The sequence below is a fragment of the Lachnellula hyalina genome (genome assembly GCF_007821495.1).
Source record: "Lachnellula hyalina strain CBS 185.66 chromosome Unknown contig00221, whole genome shotgun sequence".
In the NCBI taxonomy this organism is placed as follows: domain Eukaryota; kingdom Fungi; phylum Ascomycota; class Leotiomycetes; order Helotiales; family Lachnaceae; genus Lachnellula; species Lachnellula hyalina.
The window spans coordinates 1-16955 of record NW_022157335.1 but is presented as its reverse complement, the minus strand read 5'-3'; the positions used below and the strand labels follow the sequence as shown (position 1 = coordinate 16955).

The window sequence follows — 16955 nt, the reverse complement described above, 5'->3', positions numbered from 1 at the left end:
TACCGTGGTCAACCTTCTGACCACGATGATCTTCGATGGTGTTGATAGCGTCGATCACAAGCAAATGCCTGATTGCCCTCTACCTGTCGAGTCGGCAGCAATCATCCGAGAACGCTTGAACGAGATCCCACATTTCAAGACTGCAGGCGAGTCAACTGCAGCGCTTGAAGCTCCGGCCGCACCAGCGCAAGAGATGCTCCGTTGGATTTGTGGCAAATTTGGACATGATATTGTACCTGCTACTGGAAGTTTGAAGATCCCAGGCGTGCCCGCGTCTGTTCATCAGTTCATCGTCGCCAAACATGTTCCAGAATCACAAGCACACTTCGACGTCCGAATGACAAGAAGCAACTTCCAGTCAAGTCTTTTCTTTCACGGCACCGAAATGCGGTTCTTGTTGCCCATTCTGCGCCAAGGCCTCAAGGTCTCCCCTGCTGGTCTTCTGTGGATGGCCGATGAACCTGAAGTTTCCTACGGCTATGCTTTGGGCGCATTCTCCGATCCTCAATGGACCAACCACTTGAAAAGATGTGGCGTATTGCTAGCGTGTGAAGCGGCCGGGATAAAGGCCGCGCCAGTGGTTTCGACTACCATTGCACGAGCTGTCATTGTTAGATACATATTGCTGATAGAAGAAAACCCAGATCTAGATCCCAACATTCTCGCACTATGGGATCGCATAGATCCTGCTCCAAAAAGAGCTTTGATTGAGGAAGACATGGTTGCAGCTTTCAAGAAAATCCAAGCAGGCGACATCGGATCTGGAAGCTAGATTCATAGGATCATAGGTGGAACTTTCAAGGCTGATTAGAACAGTGATGGGGAAAATACTCACTTTGAGTAGAGATTACTCCACTGGCAGAAATAATTAGATGTGGGATGTCATGATTTGGGTAGCAAGCTCGCGAAGAAATGCCTCTTTCAACTCTCTCAACCATATTTCCCGTAAATTACTTTTACCATTTGCTCTTTCATCTTCTTCACCTCTGCGTTTCACTTCTAAGCAGAAGCCGCGAGAAACCCTGATCCCTAATACTTACATGCTTCAAAAGCCACAACATTGAGAGGAAGAGTTCTGGATTCGAGCTATTCATATGTAAGTCTTATAATGCACAGTGTCCCGCTTGGACTTTTGGTTATGGTAACCCTTTTTGTTCCTTTGCCTTGCAACCCAATCTTCTCCGTCTTGATGTTAAATTCCCTTCCCACCATCTATCTCCAGGCAAGTCCCCGTAATGAATTTTGCCTCGTCACTCGCCAGGAACAGACAGTAATTGGCGATATCAGCCGGGTCCGTGAGACGTCCTAGGGGTACGGCACCGATGAACTGCTTCACGTTTTCGGGCGTGTATGGTACACCTACGAATGTTTCAAATCTATTCAATGGTCAGCTCAGAAAGCCACTACAACATATCAAAAACTCACAATCCAGTGCCCGAAAGAAGGGGGCAAATGCTGTTGATACGGATTTGCTTCTCGCCGTATTCAGAAGCCAGTCCTTTCGTCGCCTTCCCAAATATCAGCAAGCAATTCTCAAGTTTGGCAAAAGGTACTTACGTTTGTAACAGCAGCTTTGCTAGCATTGTACCAGACGAGTCCCGGTCTTGGTCTAGTAGCACCGATTGAGGCAATGTTGATAATGCTTCCACCCTCCCCTTGATTGATCATATTGGGAATAACATGACGAACAGACTGGAAGATCGATTTGACATTTACAGCGAACACTTTGTCAAATTCATCTTCGGTCACTTCAGCCGTTGGCTATTTCCCTTCATCAGCCCAGTTCTATCCTTTCTCTCAATTCACACAGCCCACACCATCACTTCTCAAGAAACAAACAAGAGAAAACAAGCAAACTAACCTTATTCTTATAACTCGTCCCAGCATTATTAACCACAACATCAATCCTCCCCCACCTCCCCAACGTATTCTCCACGACGGCCTCCCAATCCTCCTCCAGCGCAACATTCATCTTGACGAAGTGCATACTATGCTCATGATAAGTCGCCACTCGTTCGCCGCCGACTGGATCTAGATCCGCGACAATGACTTTGCAGCCTTCTTCGGCGAAACGCTTGGATATTGCTTCGCCAAACCCAGAACCGCCGCCGGTTACGATGGCTACTTTGTTGGCGAGGCGCGAGGAGAGGACTTTGGGGTCTCTGGTTGTAGTTGTCATTTTGAGAGATATTTGTTTGATTTGACTTTTGGAAGGGGAAGATGTTTGCAGGTTCAAAAGTGAGATGTGGAGGTTGAAGAAGTGAAGGATGGTGTATAGGAGGTATCTGCTGTTGATGTGCAGATAGATAATCAGGTGAGTTTGTTGTATTGGAAAGGCCGCAAAAGGCGCGACTTGTAAAATCACTTGTTCTACCCAAATGGTATGACAGGGTAAAATAAGGGAGAAAACAAGAAGGGGATGTAAGAGATTTGAAGGATGAGAGAGGACAATGAGATGGTCGTCAATTACACTTGAACTTGTTGTTCGAGGAGGGGTATCCCAGTCACGTGTGCGGGGATAAAGTGACATGGTACAAGTATCAGAATAAAAACGTACGGAGTAATAGCCCGAGGTCCGGGAATTTGTTCCTAGTATAATATAACCTATCGAAGACTTGGGGAAAACGTAGTTGACAGTGAAAATTGATTCGGTCCTGGATTCCGAGTAAACCGTAATTCTTTAGGTAGTAAAATGAGTCTCAGCTTTACAGATTCGCAAGAGAGCATATAGGATTAAATATGATTGATATATACTTTCCGGTATGATTGTGCTTATGGGTGGTCGTGCTTTTCTGCTTTACTTTAGTATCGCTGTAAACAGACTGGCCAATAAGTCAGTCGCTTTTCAGTCAGTTCATCAGTCGAAGCCTTTAACATTAGTCAGTCAGTTAGAGTTAAAACCCAGTTCAGTCAGTTAGTTACAAATATATTAATCAGCAACTGATCAGTTAAAGGTAGTAAAGGCATTAATAATAGGGTGCTTTCAGGGCAGATTTTAGGGATTTTTATAGGGCTATTTAGCGGGTTTCAGCCTTAAATGGCATGTGTCCCCACCTTTCTAGTCATATGACTTAGCATAGCTTAGGCTTGGTTAGTATAAGGATCCACATGTCTGGATCTGTCACGTGGAAATTAAGGGGCTCGCAGCTCTAATAGCATTTGACTTTTTATTAATCCTAGCGAAAGTTCTAAATATAAGTGTGTTTTCTCTTTATGCGCAAAGCAGACGACTATAGAGGCTTCTAGTAAGCTGTTAGAGATATTATTATAGCATTAGGAATGCCTTAAAGACTGGCAATTAGAAGGGGCAATCCATATGGCAACGGCATTCAAGGCTATTTTGGTAAAATAGTATATCTTCGGTATGGATCCACTTTTAGCCATTGCTGATCAGTCAGTTACTTAGTTGTCTCCGTACCGCCCAAATCATTAGTCAGTCAGTTGCTCCCTTGGTATACAGGGATTATTATAAAGTTATGGATCAACTTAGCTTAATCACGATCGCACACCCTGTCCGTCGTTCCTTCTACCAATCATCTTATGCTCCGCAGTAGCGTAAAGCTTTGATCCTCCTTTATTTAGATGCGGCATAGAAACATCGTCACCTTTACCTCAACTGATGACTGATTGACTGACTTATCCTGTAAAATGAGGGAGATCAATCAGGAATCAAAGCTGGGCCAATACTGCGAAGTATACAAGCAGCAAGGGGGCCGGGCAGCGTACTTGCTGAATTGGGTTGTGACTATCTAACCCTTTTTAACACTCTATCCCAAGTTCTACCTATTGAAACTCCGTCGTTGGTAATGAGTAATCTACTTTCAACCTCATAGTACTCAAATATCTTCAACACGCATACTATTCGCTATTGCTTATTTGACTCGACTATGGGACACTTAGTATGCATTTGCCGAATGAGACATAAACATGGAGCTATCACCTCCAATCACCTAGCACCTTCTTCATTTCACGGCTCTCCGCCAGCTTTTCCGCGTTGGCAATATTCGCACCGTGCTTTAGCAGTGTATCGGCAGCAGCAACATTAGAGGCTGTGACTGCATAATTCAAAGGAGATCCAGGACTGTATTCTAATTCAATAAGGTCGTTAAGGCCTCCACATCTGGGGTCGGCATTAACATCCAAATGGTATTTCTTGATAAGGTGACCGATCATAGCAGCTACCTTAATGGGGTCCTTGCAACGAGTTGCATGGTGGAGAGCATTGCTCCGAGGGGGGTTAGCACCGCGGGCCACAAGGTAGTCGAAGAAATCAATATCTCCAGAAGCAGCAGCTTCATTAAGAACAGCCACAGTGTTATCGCGGTATAATTTGCTCTTGCCTTTTAATATTCGATTGCCCCCAAGATTGATATCCAGTCCTTGATCAAGCAACCAGTCCATTACGTCTCGACGATCAATAGCATATCTGGTATGCGTGTCAGGTCTTAGCTTGAGATTAAAGGAGGCCTTTCTGACTTACAGCAGAACATTCTCTTGCTTAGACATGAAATCCATTCCAAACTTAGATAGAAGTTGGAGCATTTCAATAGGACATTGCTCGACGATTGAGATCAGGGGAGTTGTTGTCAGATCAGCGCCTTGCTTAAGCAAAACTCTCGTTGCCTCTAGAAAATTCCGTGTCACTGCTCGCCGCAGCAAAATTTCGACTTCGGAACCACCAAGCTGCCCAAAAAGCTCTCTGACCTGAATAATATCACCGTTTTGGCAGGCTGTCCAGCTTTGTTCGAGGGCATCTTCGCGCGACTGCTGTATCTTTTCCCAGCTAGCTCCTCCACTTTCAGGTGTCATCTCGTTCTCAGATTCTATGATGTTTAGGCAATAGAATATATAAAGTGCAAAGGTGGAGGATAATGGAGTGACGGACACGGAAACATCTGGCAAGTTACTGCCGAACGTAGGTAAGTTTGGATAATAAGTCTTTAAGGTTTGCACAGAGTAATAAAATTATATTTATTATTAGATGTCTCGTGCATAAGCTAAAAAAAACCGTAGGATGAGCCTACTCCTAGATGCAGCAGATCACTGGATTATCACCGTAAATATTCACTATAGAATAAGCGGGACTCGAATTACTCGTTCCTCTAGCCACATGATTGGTTAAACAGGGTGTGTTGGTATCATAGGATACCCGGGTAAATCACTTCGTACTAGCTAGTAAAAGGTGGCCATACGTTTTGTGTTGCGTTGTCTATCTAGAAGTGGAAGTGAGGAATTCAGCCTGTGCACGCCAATTCATTCCGCATACTTTTTCTCGGATGGAGAGTGCCCTTATCCCAACAGTGTGCACTGCTCACAGCGTATCATTCAAACCCTGAAATAGAATCGAATCACTTTTACGCCGCACGGAGTAGCGAATAAAACAAGCGCAAACTGAAGAGCGAGAAGTATAGATAAGGCGCAGCAGAGGGGGCTCAGAAAGGTACCTATAGTGATGATTTTGTTGTTAGCGAGGTAGTCAATTAATAACACGGTGACAAGAGACCCCTCCGTAGAGCATCCCAACCCCTTTTAGTACATTTTCATCCTCCTAAGTTGAGTACAATATAGCTTGATACCCCATATCTCTATTTTAAGCATAAGGCCTTAGACCTGAGCTCGTTCCTTGAAGCACCGGGCTAGTTGACCGGCAACGGGTTGATGACTCTATACGCTCGAGCTTTCACTTCCCAGGAATAGAATACTGGGCCGAGCCCCAGACTTCATTATCCTTAGGAACAGAATACTGGGTCGAGAATCAGACTTCATCATCCTTAGGAACAGCATACTGGGAAAGGAAATATGAGCCCCATGATCCGTCTCATCTTCCTCATGCCTTTCTTATTTTTATTTTTATATTGTGCTATGCGAGTCAAAGACTATATAACACATCTACTTGTAGGTCCTCTCTGCTCCTACTATTATTTCATTTTATTCCTTGTGGAGTTTCAGACCATCATTTTATTGAAAGTCATTATTAGTACGCCTGACAGGATTGTGTTTCATTGATATTTGTCCTATCAAACTACTCTCGTTTTAATCCTGTTGTCATGTTTTCAAAGAAGTCAATATGGGGACTGGGTCTCCTGGGCGTTATGGCCCTACCCTCCGAACCTCATACGTACCTACACAATGCGGCATTCCTTATACCTAGAGACAGCTCTACATATACTCCTACAAGCACAGCTCATGCCCCCAATGTCACACACGCGCTTCCCGAGGGGATTGAGGCAGCCGTAGATGCCTTTGTCAATGGAACTGCTTCAAACTCGACGGTTTTTAATATCAATGGAACTGTTTCAGATGAGACAACAGCAGATCTTTCATTACCAGGGTTTTCGGCCATGTGCATGCATGGAAACACCTCCAGCAGTATGTGATCTATACCCCAAGCATTGCTTTTACCTAGCGTAACAAGGAATATACCTAAAGCTGATTTAATATTTTTTCAAATAGCCGTGTCGATTCCTGCTGCTACTACAGCCCCATCATGCCCAGACTGTTCTACAGTGTCTGGGGTTATCCTCGCCTCTGCTGCTGTCACAGAAATCATATCTCTATCATCTGCTCCTACGACTGTTTCTGGGAGTGTGGTTGGCAAAAGAGCGCAAGACTCCCCGTTATACCCTTTGCTAAAGCCAGACCCAGCTGAAGGCGCCAATACCCAGACAAATTTCATAAGACGGTTGAAGAGTAGCGTTCCTGAAAACTCTAATAACAACATTGCAATTGTACCAAGTGACAGACAGATTACCAACTGGTTCGTTCGAGACAGAAAGAAAAAACGAGTACCTATCGGAATAACAGCAGAATTTTTTTCATTTGGTAACAGGCCACAAACCTGGAAAATGCAGGGCCTGAGCGGATGCACTGCCGTTTTTATTGTAGTATGTACCTATTCCTTTCGGCTGCTTTTATATTCTGGTTACTAAAATGCATATTCTTTTAGTCTTCATATGGCTTCTGGGCTTCTCACTTCTGGGAAGCTTCGGGCTATGTAGATGGATATGGCTCTTTCAACAGACATAGTTCAACTAGAGGGACCACACTAAGATCAGACGAATCTTTCAAGTTAATTGCAGCCGATCTCCTTGTTCAACGTACACCGCGTGGGGAGAGGTCAAATCGACCTGATTTCGTTAGTCTTGCAGACTTGGCGGAAAGCAGCCGATATGACGATCCATTTGGAGAGGGTGTAACTGTTCAGGTCTACATCCTAACAAAAGCGGCAGGGTACGTCCGAGTTTAAACAAAAGTCTGCATAAGTCGATATGCATATTAGCTGACATGGAGCTTTTAGGCCAGGAGAGTGGAGCACCACTCAGCTATATGGATCTAAAATCACATTGTTACAAAACGCCACCACTTCAATTATTCCACAGGCAACGTTTAATGTCCGCACCTATCTTGGTAGTCCTGGTTATATTACTGTTCCAGTCGATATCAATGGGGTTACTGTTGTACAGTACAGTCCCTTTTCTGCATATGACGGGAATGGGCGCAAACCTTGTAATCGAGTGGCTGAGGTAAAGATCTTCGAGGAGCTGGACCCAACTCCGGCTGTTAAGTTGGCATGGCATCCAAAGAGCGGGCAAAGGTTGTCTAAAAGAGACGAAGATGACGATACATGTAAGTGGCTCCCAGAAAGCTCCAAAGCTCTCGGAGCATCATGGCGGAGGGCAAAAGCTAATATGTTTCAAGGTGATCTTGACCAGTCTTCCACGGCGAGCTCTATGTCAGGCATTACTACATCCAAGTCCGCATCGTTTGTTACTTCTTTGAGGTCAAATTCAAATACAATTACTTCCACCGGTTATTCAAACCGAACATCTTCCTCGGCCATTGCCCCAAAGCCATCTGTCAGCTACGCATGTTACAACTATGCAGCCCCTCATGAAGATATTGCCGATTTTTGCACCTGTAGCAATGGAGCATCAACGGCTGTGGCCAGTTCAACCGGGAATAATACCGGTAGTAACTACGTCCCCTGCCCTTACACAACCCCTCCACCACTCCCGTCGAAGACTACAACCACCGCTGCTACAGGTGGCAACCTTCTATACCCATTTGTCAAAACTTTGATTGACGGCGACACAACGATAGTGGAAGAATGCCAGAGCTCAACCATCCAGAACTACGGCGGCTTCCGCGAAACAATGTGCGCAGGTAATGTAATAACAATCAGTGCACCGCCCTCCCAGCCAACCGTCAACGTCACAATGGGCCAGAACCAAGTACTCGTAGGGACACTCACGAGTGACGCCTTGTATACCTCTCTATCCAATGCACTGGAAACACTTTGCCCTTCGCCAGTCTCCGGATCAACCGTGACGGTTCCATCCGGTACGGCCACGATTAAAGGAATCACATGGGTTGAAAGCCAGGCGACCTCACCTGCTTCAAACGGCGAATTGCTTGTGAGCATTGATTCGGGTGTTTACAGTGATGCCAAACTGCGCACCGCTATGATCCAAGCAGCGGCCAAAGGTTTCGTTGCATCTGCGAATGGCACCAATTGCTTCAATACTTCTTGGTCGATGCCGGAATACCACGAGGTGAACGAGAGAGGCACGCTTCTTACTTGCAACGCGGCAAACTTCGCTGGAGTCCATTACGTATGCCTCGTAATCCATTTCAATTTAGCAATTACGATCACTAACTTTCTCCAGTATGGTTCTGTACCCTTCGGCCAAAGCGCTGGCACAAATACACAATGGATAGAGCCTCATATCGACTTTGGAGTCGAACAGGGAAGCTTCGACTGCCAAGCGATCGTGGAGGATTTGGAATGGATATTAGATATTCTGGCACCGGAGTTTATTTTGGAGGATCAGGCTGCTGAGCCGGAAATCGTAGGGTTGTGTGACGCCATAGCGGGAGACTAACAGGAAGTTTCCAGCGTTCGAGACAGGGTTTTCGAGTGCCTTTGTTGGATATATTTGTATACATATTGGGAACGCTGTACTTTTCTAATACCTTAGCGAGCGACACGTTGTAGATACAGGCCACTCAGAGTAGATAGAAGCCAATATCAAATCATCTGGACCTTTTCACCGGTACCTCCGTAATGAACAAAATCAAAGGGGAAAGAGTGATAATATATTTGTTCAAACAATATAAAATTACAAAGCGGATTCCAGAAATTAATAACTACTCACATTTATCTCAACCAACTATTAAAAAAGCTGTCTAATCTGGGATATAAGCGTGAAACTTGATAAGTAACTGCCTGGATATAAGAGCAATCATAATAAGTAGCTTGTTTGGTTCGTCTCTGAAATCTTTATTTCATGATACTTGGAACTCGGGGCCAACGACTGCGAACTCCGAATTGATAGGCCCATTTTTACGTCCGCTCAACAGGGCGTCGAGTCTGAGATGTAAGTGAAATGTTCTGATACTCAATTCGAACTTACTAGGTATTTACCCCACAACTCCGCATATTTCGTTTTTTCAAGGGCAAACCTACGGAGTAAGCTAGATTTTCCCTTCGAGGATCTTTCCCTGGTCCAATCTGCCATAAATTGTTATAGTATTCTGAAACCTTGATATTAAAACCTGATGTCGTCTCTCCTTTGCCAAGAACTTGCCGCGTATACCAGCATGAGCCCCAAGCGTGTTTTCAAGCCTTCGTGAGACCTACAAGACAAGCTTTCGAGTGATACGGCAGCTTGTTTTAGTCTTGAGCTTAAGGTAGTTACCGTAAGTAGCAACTTGGCAAGCAGCAGTGCTGTTAATTTATTACCTCTTAGAAGAATACTGGAAGCTAAAGGACACTGCTATATTCAAACAAGAGCAGAGTTGAGTTCACCAGGTTGGTTCCTTTTGTTTGTTCATTTTACAAGCAATCCCATATCCAACATGGGAATCTTCACCTGCAGCCATCCGGCTGTGACCCCCCGGGACATCGGATAAATTCAGCCAAGACTCCATAGAGTGGGGGCAGAGGGCATCTCCACGCGGGGTTATTGCGGTGCTTCTTGGGCATTTCCGTCAATATGGTCCTAGATACGAATGTCGATGTGATATCGACTTTTCTAGTACTGTAACACTTCTTCAACAGAATGGATAAGGATTGGTGCACACGTCATGATAGCCTCATGCATGCCACGCTCTTACTTCGTCACTATTTCGTGCTATTGGTATGGTAGTGGCATTTCGAGCTCCGCAAGAATCCCGTCAAGTGACGGAGAAACGTTTGTTGCAACCTTGATTGGATACTACTGGACGTATACAGGATTAGAAACCCAACGTTGTGCAGGTTCAGAGAACCCAACATGCTTGTCTAGTCTTAGCCGCAGTCAGACTTGACAGGGACAGGACTTGAGCTCAATTACCAATGGTCCAAGATTATGGTACGATGCACAAGCTTATGCAAGGCTGCGTTGAAGCAAGCAACTTTTGGAGTGTGCTCTTGGCCGCATTTTACTAGTAGTGAGATGAAGGCAATCTCATTATCTCACTCACCCTTTCAGATCTGAGCCGCAAGCGCTGGACGGACAAAAAGACTAATTACTCTAATTAATTTCCATCCTACGACATGGAGTTAGGACATCTAGATTTTGCGGATACACCGGAAGCGGATGCAAATAAAGTTCATCGCATCGCCTAGCCACCTGGTTTTGAAGATTTCGGTGGCTTCCCAACCATTTCGCGGCCCGGACAGCTGCATGCAACAGCTTTTCGGAGCTCTCGACATCCCTATCCTTGTACGCGCACATGCATAGTTGCAGCGAACAGCTCTTCGGCGAATTGACAATGTTGGAGAATACAATTCAACCCAGGCCGCTGACAGTACTGCAATATGTAGGTGGCCACAGGTACATGTATGTAATAATAGTAATTGTGCGAGTACATCCAGAGCACTACCGGTATAATTGCATACATACGGAGTAGATGAGGCCCGTAGCACAGGAGCAGCCAAATCACATTAATGTGACCAAGCCAAGTAGTGCTGCTTGAGCTATGTGCCGTGCCTGCTATGCCTGCTCTGCCTTGCTCAGCATGCCATGACACCTTGCTACTGTACTCTCTCTTTTCTGTCTTTCTCCCCCTCCCTCCCCCTCACTCTCACTCTCTCCATCTCCACACTGTCGCTCACTCCCCCTCTCAGCAGGGCGGCAACAAAGCCCATAACTATACGTACATGTCTAATCCATGCCTTCTCCCGCAATAATCAACCTTTAAAAAGTCACGGTCACGGTTACGGTACTTGGTACGGTACGTAGGTAGATATACGGCGCACTAGAGAAGGAACCGGCCGTGGTCACTGGTCATTCGTTAAAAGCTGCTTGCTACTTCGCGAAATTTCAAACTTTTATTGGCGCTTGTCCTGCCTGGCCTGGCTCAAGCAAATTGCCTGTGCTCGCATCGCCTATCGCGACTTCTCGTACCTCCGTACCTCTTCCCAATCATCAACTCCCCAGCAGCAGCACAGCAACATCCTCCAGAGCGATTGCATCGTCGCGACGGAGTTGGAAGGTCGTGCAAGTCTTTTAGATGCGGAGGCGATCGTCTGGATCCGCCGAAGAGGAAGAAGGCGACGCCCATTCACCCTCGAATGCCGCCGGGAGCTCACCCTTTGACGGAGCAGCAGGGGGCGAGGCGGTATCGACATTCAAAACGGAGAGGGAAAGGGAATCGAGGAAGCTTCAGTCCACCTCTTCCCACCAGGTCATTCCTCATAATACATCGCACGAGCTGGATCGACGGAAGAGCACCGACCAGAGACCATCGTCCGCCCGCAGCAGGCACCCGAGCAGCAGCAATTGGAAACCTGTAGATCTGCGCAATGTTCAATTAGACAAAAGCCGCCCGAGCGAACCGCCCATAATCAGTGTGCCTTTGAACGAGGCTATTGCTGCTGACAGGATGTCCGAGGGACGGCAAAATGCTCGTCGATCGAAACTTCGAAGTCCGTGGTCATGCTCCCTCCTCACTCTCGTTACCACCGCGTTGGCCATGCTCTCGCTATTCGCCATAATACACTCGTTTGCTAGCCGTCAGTTGGATTCAAAGGGATGCCGTATGTCGTATATGAGACCTTCGTTTGCCAAGCTCTCCAATTTCGATACGGAACATACGCGCTTTGCCAGCAAATACTCAGTGTACCTGTATCGAGAAGGGATGATAGACGAGGATACCAAGGTATGGGAACATAGAAATGGAGTGTGCATTACTAACCCACATTTCTTCAGGTCAAAGGAGTTCCGGTCCTCTTCATACCTGGCAATGCTGGCAGTTACAAGCAGGTTCGCCCCATCGCAGCAGAGGGGGCGACTTATTTTCACGATGTTTTACGGCACGATTCTACTGCTGTAAATGCAGGTGCTCGAAACCTAGATTTCTTTACCGTCGACTTCAACGAAGATATAACAGCGTTCCATGGACAAACATTGCTAGATCAAGCGGAATATTTGAACGAGGCAGTTGCGTATATTTTATCGTTGTATCATGACCCTCGTAGATCTCAACGAGATCCGGATCTACCGGATCCTACATCAGTAATAATATTGGGGCATTCGATGGGAGGAGTGGTGGCACGAACGATGCTGGTAATGCCAAATTACCAGGCAAATTCGATTAATACAATCATTACAATGTCGGCTCCGCATGCGCGACCGCCAGTCTCTTTCGATGCAGAAATCGTCAAGACATACAAGAAAATTAATGACTACTGGAGGCAGGCTTATACGCAGAAGTGGGCCAACAACAACCCGCTATGGCACGTAACCTTGATATCCATAGCTGGAGGCGGTTTGGATACAGTGGTTCCATCGGACTATGCTAGTCTGGAATCTTTGGTGCCAGATACACATGGATTTACGGTTTTCACTTCCTCTGTCCCGAATGTTTGGACAAGTATGGACCACCAAGCCATTCTCTGGTGCGATCAATTCCGGAAGGTTGTGGTTAGATCTCTCTATGATGTGATTGACGTAAATCGACCCGCGCAAACAAAACCTCGGGCTGATAGGATGAGAATATTCAAGAAGTGGTACTTGACGGGGATGGAAAGTATTGCTGAGAAGACATTGTCTCAGAAAGAGCCAACGACTCTTCTCACGCTGGAGGACAACTCAAATTCGATCATTGCTCAAGGGGAACGTTTGACTCTCCGGAAGTTTGGGCAGTCCCGCAAGCCTCGCGCACATCTGCTCCCTGTGCCTCCTCAAGGTACTCCTGGTGGCAAGCGTTTCACGCTTTTGACGGACCAGAAAATTGACAACCCAGGCGACGCTGGGAATTTGGAGGTCTTGTTCTGTAGTGTGTTTCCTCTACATCCTGGACAGTCAGCAACTCTTTTCTCGATGAATATGGATCTCTCTGGAGATAGTTCTGGGTCTACAAGGTTGGCGTGCAAGAACGCTGCCTCCGATGTCATATTGTTGCCTGCGTCGACAAGGAGTACAAAGAAGCCGTTCTATTTGGACGAGGAAGACGAAGTTCTCCCATTTTCTTACCTGCAGTATGATTTGGAAGATATTTTGGACCATCAATTCGTTGCAATCGTCGACAAGGCTATAAATCCGGCCCCAGGATGGGTGACTGCGGAGTTTAGCGATAATGTGCAGTCACACCGAGTTCGATCCTTGGGTCTTCGACGATTGCTTGCATTTGGGATGAAGATTAAGCTTCCTCCAAATCGACCAATGGTAACTGAGGTCAAAATTCCTGCATTGCACTCAAGCTTGTTGGCATACAATTTGGAGATGGGCAATCAAGTCTGTGGGGAAGAAGCGGAGCTTTTCACACCCCTGCTTCGACAATACATCTCGACACCTTACGAGTCCAAATATTTCGTGAACGTCAAGCAAGCCCACATCAACCTTCACGGAGTTTCTCCCTATATGCCACCCGCCCTCAAGCACAAGAGTTTACAAGACGGGCTCAGCCTTCAGTTTTGGACCGATCCTACGTGCAATTCTAGCGTCAAAATATCGCTAAAGGTCGATGTTCCGGGCAGCTTTGGGAAGCTGTATATGCGATATAGAACAGTTTTTGCTGCATTTCCTCTACTTGTAGTTGCTCTTGTTTTGAGGAAGCAGTTCAGAGTATATGATGATACGGGCATTTTCATGGCTTTCACAGAGAGTCTTGACTTGTGCCTACGCCAATCTCTGCCTTTGGTGCTTGCCGCCCTGACATGTTTGGCATTGTCATTTGCTCAATCAAGCTCGGCACCACCGCCAACTACTTCTAGTGGATTTTGGTGGTGGCGAGGAAATGCAACGGAAACACAGGTTGATTTTACCAAGAATGACCTACTAGTGGGATCGCAGGATCCCTTTTTCTGGTTCATGGTTCCATTAATAGGACTAGTATGTGTGGGAGTTGTTGTGATGATCAATTATGCAACACTGGCTATCACGCAGGTGTTCAGCTTCTTGTACAGTTGGTTAAGCGTGAAGCCTGCATGGCTACGAAATGAGGACAAACGGAGAGCTGCCTCCCCAGCTTTCGCCCCATCAACCCCTCGAAGGCGCATTCTGACGACTGCCATCTTACTGTTCCTGGTGTCAACCGTCATTCCATACCAATTTGCCTACCTTGTTGCCTGCTTGGTTCAAATAGCGACTTGCACACGCGCACTCCGTTTCGCCAGGGAGGCCCGCTCGAATACGAACTACAACTTTTACAACTACGCCCATTCTATTCTCATCCTCATGCTATGGATTCTCCCAATCAACCTACCGATCCTTGTGGTGTGGATACACAACCTTGCCGTCCACTGGTTGACTCCTTTCTCGTCTCACCACAACGTGATTTCCATTATGCCATTCATCCTCCTTGTTGAAACCTTGACAAGCGGCAAATGGTTCCCAGAGTGACCTCCCGCCTCCGTCATCTTACGAGTGTCCTTTTCTTCTTCATCGCCATCTATGCTGCCGTATATGGAGTAACCTACGCCTACATGCTCCACTACCTCGTCAATTTTGCCGCAGCATGGCTCGTAGCAATACACTCTTCAACCTCCTCATGGACACTCGCAGGCTTCAGCACCATGTTCGAATCCGACAGTAATGATGCTACGCGCAAACGCGGGAAAACACCCTGAACCCCTCATCTAGCATACACGATCCTAATGATTCAACGCATTTCCTCATTCTACTTTCACACCGCAGTGAGCCCTAAGGGGACTCCTATAATACCACGCTAGATTCCATTTGCGCTCATTCTCGGCGTCGGCAGCAATTGCATACATGAGCGATATTTTCCCTCCTTTCGTGCGCTTTAGATTTCCACAGGTCGCGGCATGCTTTCGTGCGCACTGTAAATAAGGTCTGGACTGCGATCGAAACTTTTTTGTTAGCATGATGCCATTTTTACTCGCTAGCGGGTCTGTGGTCATCCGTTTTTATCTTCACAGTAGTGTGGCGTGGCTCCTACTATTTAACTTAATGTTTATAACCTGAGGTTGGAAGATGATTTGTATAAAGCAGGCTGGCTTTTTTGGGGGCTGGTTCCAGGTGCTGGCACGCCTTCTGGTTGGGCTGGATCTGGTGGCAACAGTGCTAATAGGGGCCTGATGTCTAGGCCCTAGTGTTTTGTTGACTTTGTAGATTTGGGGGAAGGAAGGAAGGAAGAGGGCAGAGCTTGAATATAGAACTGCGGAGGTGTTTATACATTGTGAACCATAACTCCATTTCATCATATATGTGAAGTGACCATGTGATTCGATCTTGCACTCACGCCAAGTGGCAATCAAAATTTTCTCCTGCCCTGCTAAATCACCTTGTACATCATCTCATCAACTCCCTCGCTCTGTATTTCACAACATGTTCATGTCATATGTAGCCAGCTCAACTATTAGCCGATGTGCTCAAGAACTTCCTTCATTGAAGATATATTTCCCGAAGGACTCGGTACATATATCTCGATACTGGCGAGTCGTATGTAATTACTCAGGAGATGGGTGGTTGCCGTTACTGCCTGCCATGCAAGATCAAGCTCTCTCTAATGAAGCCTCGCAGAAGTTACTATAGTATGACAACAATTAGAGTATGAGGTAACAATGATCTCTCACCTACAATGAGGAACGGTAAGGTAGTAAGTCTGATTTCTAGGCTGTCTGCGACATTCAAGGCCTGCTCGTAGTGTATATTCAATCGACTATCTTTGTGCCTTTGGCGGTGGGTCTGCTCTTGAATCATTCACTTGAAGTGGAGTGGGATATTGTGAGTTGATTGCATTTCCTCGAGGGACACGGAATGGTTTTCGTAAAGGGGCCGGACTACATATATACCTGCTACTCCTCCCTTTCACCGACATTTGTTTCTGGTGTGTGAGTAGTTTTGTTGTCACCTACCTTGGCAGTTTTATTAACTATATAAGTATCACTGGTTTCTCATCTGACACAAGCCCCCATTATATGATATTGCTTCTGCTCCTCTCCTTTTTCCTAGTATCTTTTATGTGTCACGTAAATGCGTTGCAGAAAGCGGAGTGAGAACCTAGTTGCCAGGCATAGCCCAAAGCAGGGCATCTTACTGGCTGCAGCTTGCCGGCGCTAAGCTAGCGCAGTGAAAGAGCTATAGGAAAACAAAGGTATATAACCAGCGGTCCTTTTATAAGGAAAGCGGTGAAATACTACAGGAGTTTAAATATGCAGTCAACTAGATCGGTTAGATAGGTAGTATACAAAAGACGTTGAAACTATAAAACTAAGAGGAAGATATTACACGTACTGCAGAAGGGCCCTATAGCATATTAGATGCATCCGCGATTATTCGCACGAGCATATATATTCATACCTAGCACGCGCCCCCTCTACATATACCTACCTCTCTTTCTAGTACCACATATATATCCCACCTCCATCCATCCATCAGAAGATATCAATCAATCAAGCTCCATCTCCATCTCCATCTCCACCTGCATTTGCCTTTGCTTTTACTAGCTGACTTCCTCGAGATACACCCCCCCCCCCCCCTGCCCCCCCCCCAAGTGAATAAACC

At 46.2% G+C, this 16955-nt stretch overlaps 2 protein-coding genes across 2 annotated transcripts; one reads left to right on the top strand and one right to left on the bottom strand.

Moving 5' to 3' along the window:
- Window positions 1-1192: 1192 nt before the first annotated feature.
- Window positions 1193-2179, bottom strand: tsaC1 (4-formylbenzenesulfonate dehydrogenase; the record flags this gene model as incomplete). Its single annotated transcript, XM_031153589.1, has 4 exons — window positions 1193-1376; window positions 1426-1508; window positions 1558-1761; window positions 1862-2179. The coding sequence occupies 4 exons, from the start codon at window positions 2177-2179 to the stop codon at window positions 1193-1195; spliced, it is 789 nt and encodes a 262-aa protein (XP_031001663.1).
- Window positions 2180-11496: 9317 nt separating this feature from the next.
- On the top strand, window positions 11497-15055 carry bst-1 (GPI inositol-deacylase; the record flags this gene model as incomplete). Its single annotated transcript, XM_031153588.1, has 3 exons — window positions 11497-12144; window positions 12195-14759; window positions 14807-15055. 3 exons carry the CDS (start codon window positions 11497-11499, stop codon window positions 15053-15055), a joined length of 3462 nt encoding a protein of 1153 aa, XP_031001662.1.
- Window positions 15056-16955: the final 1900 nt, after the last annotated feature.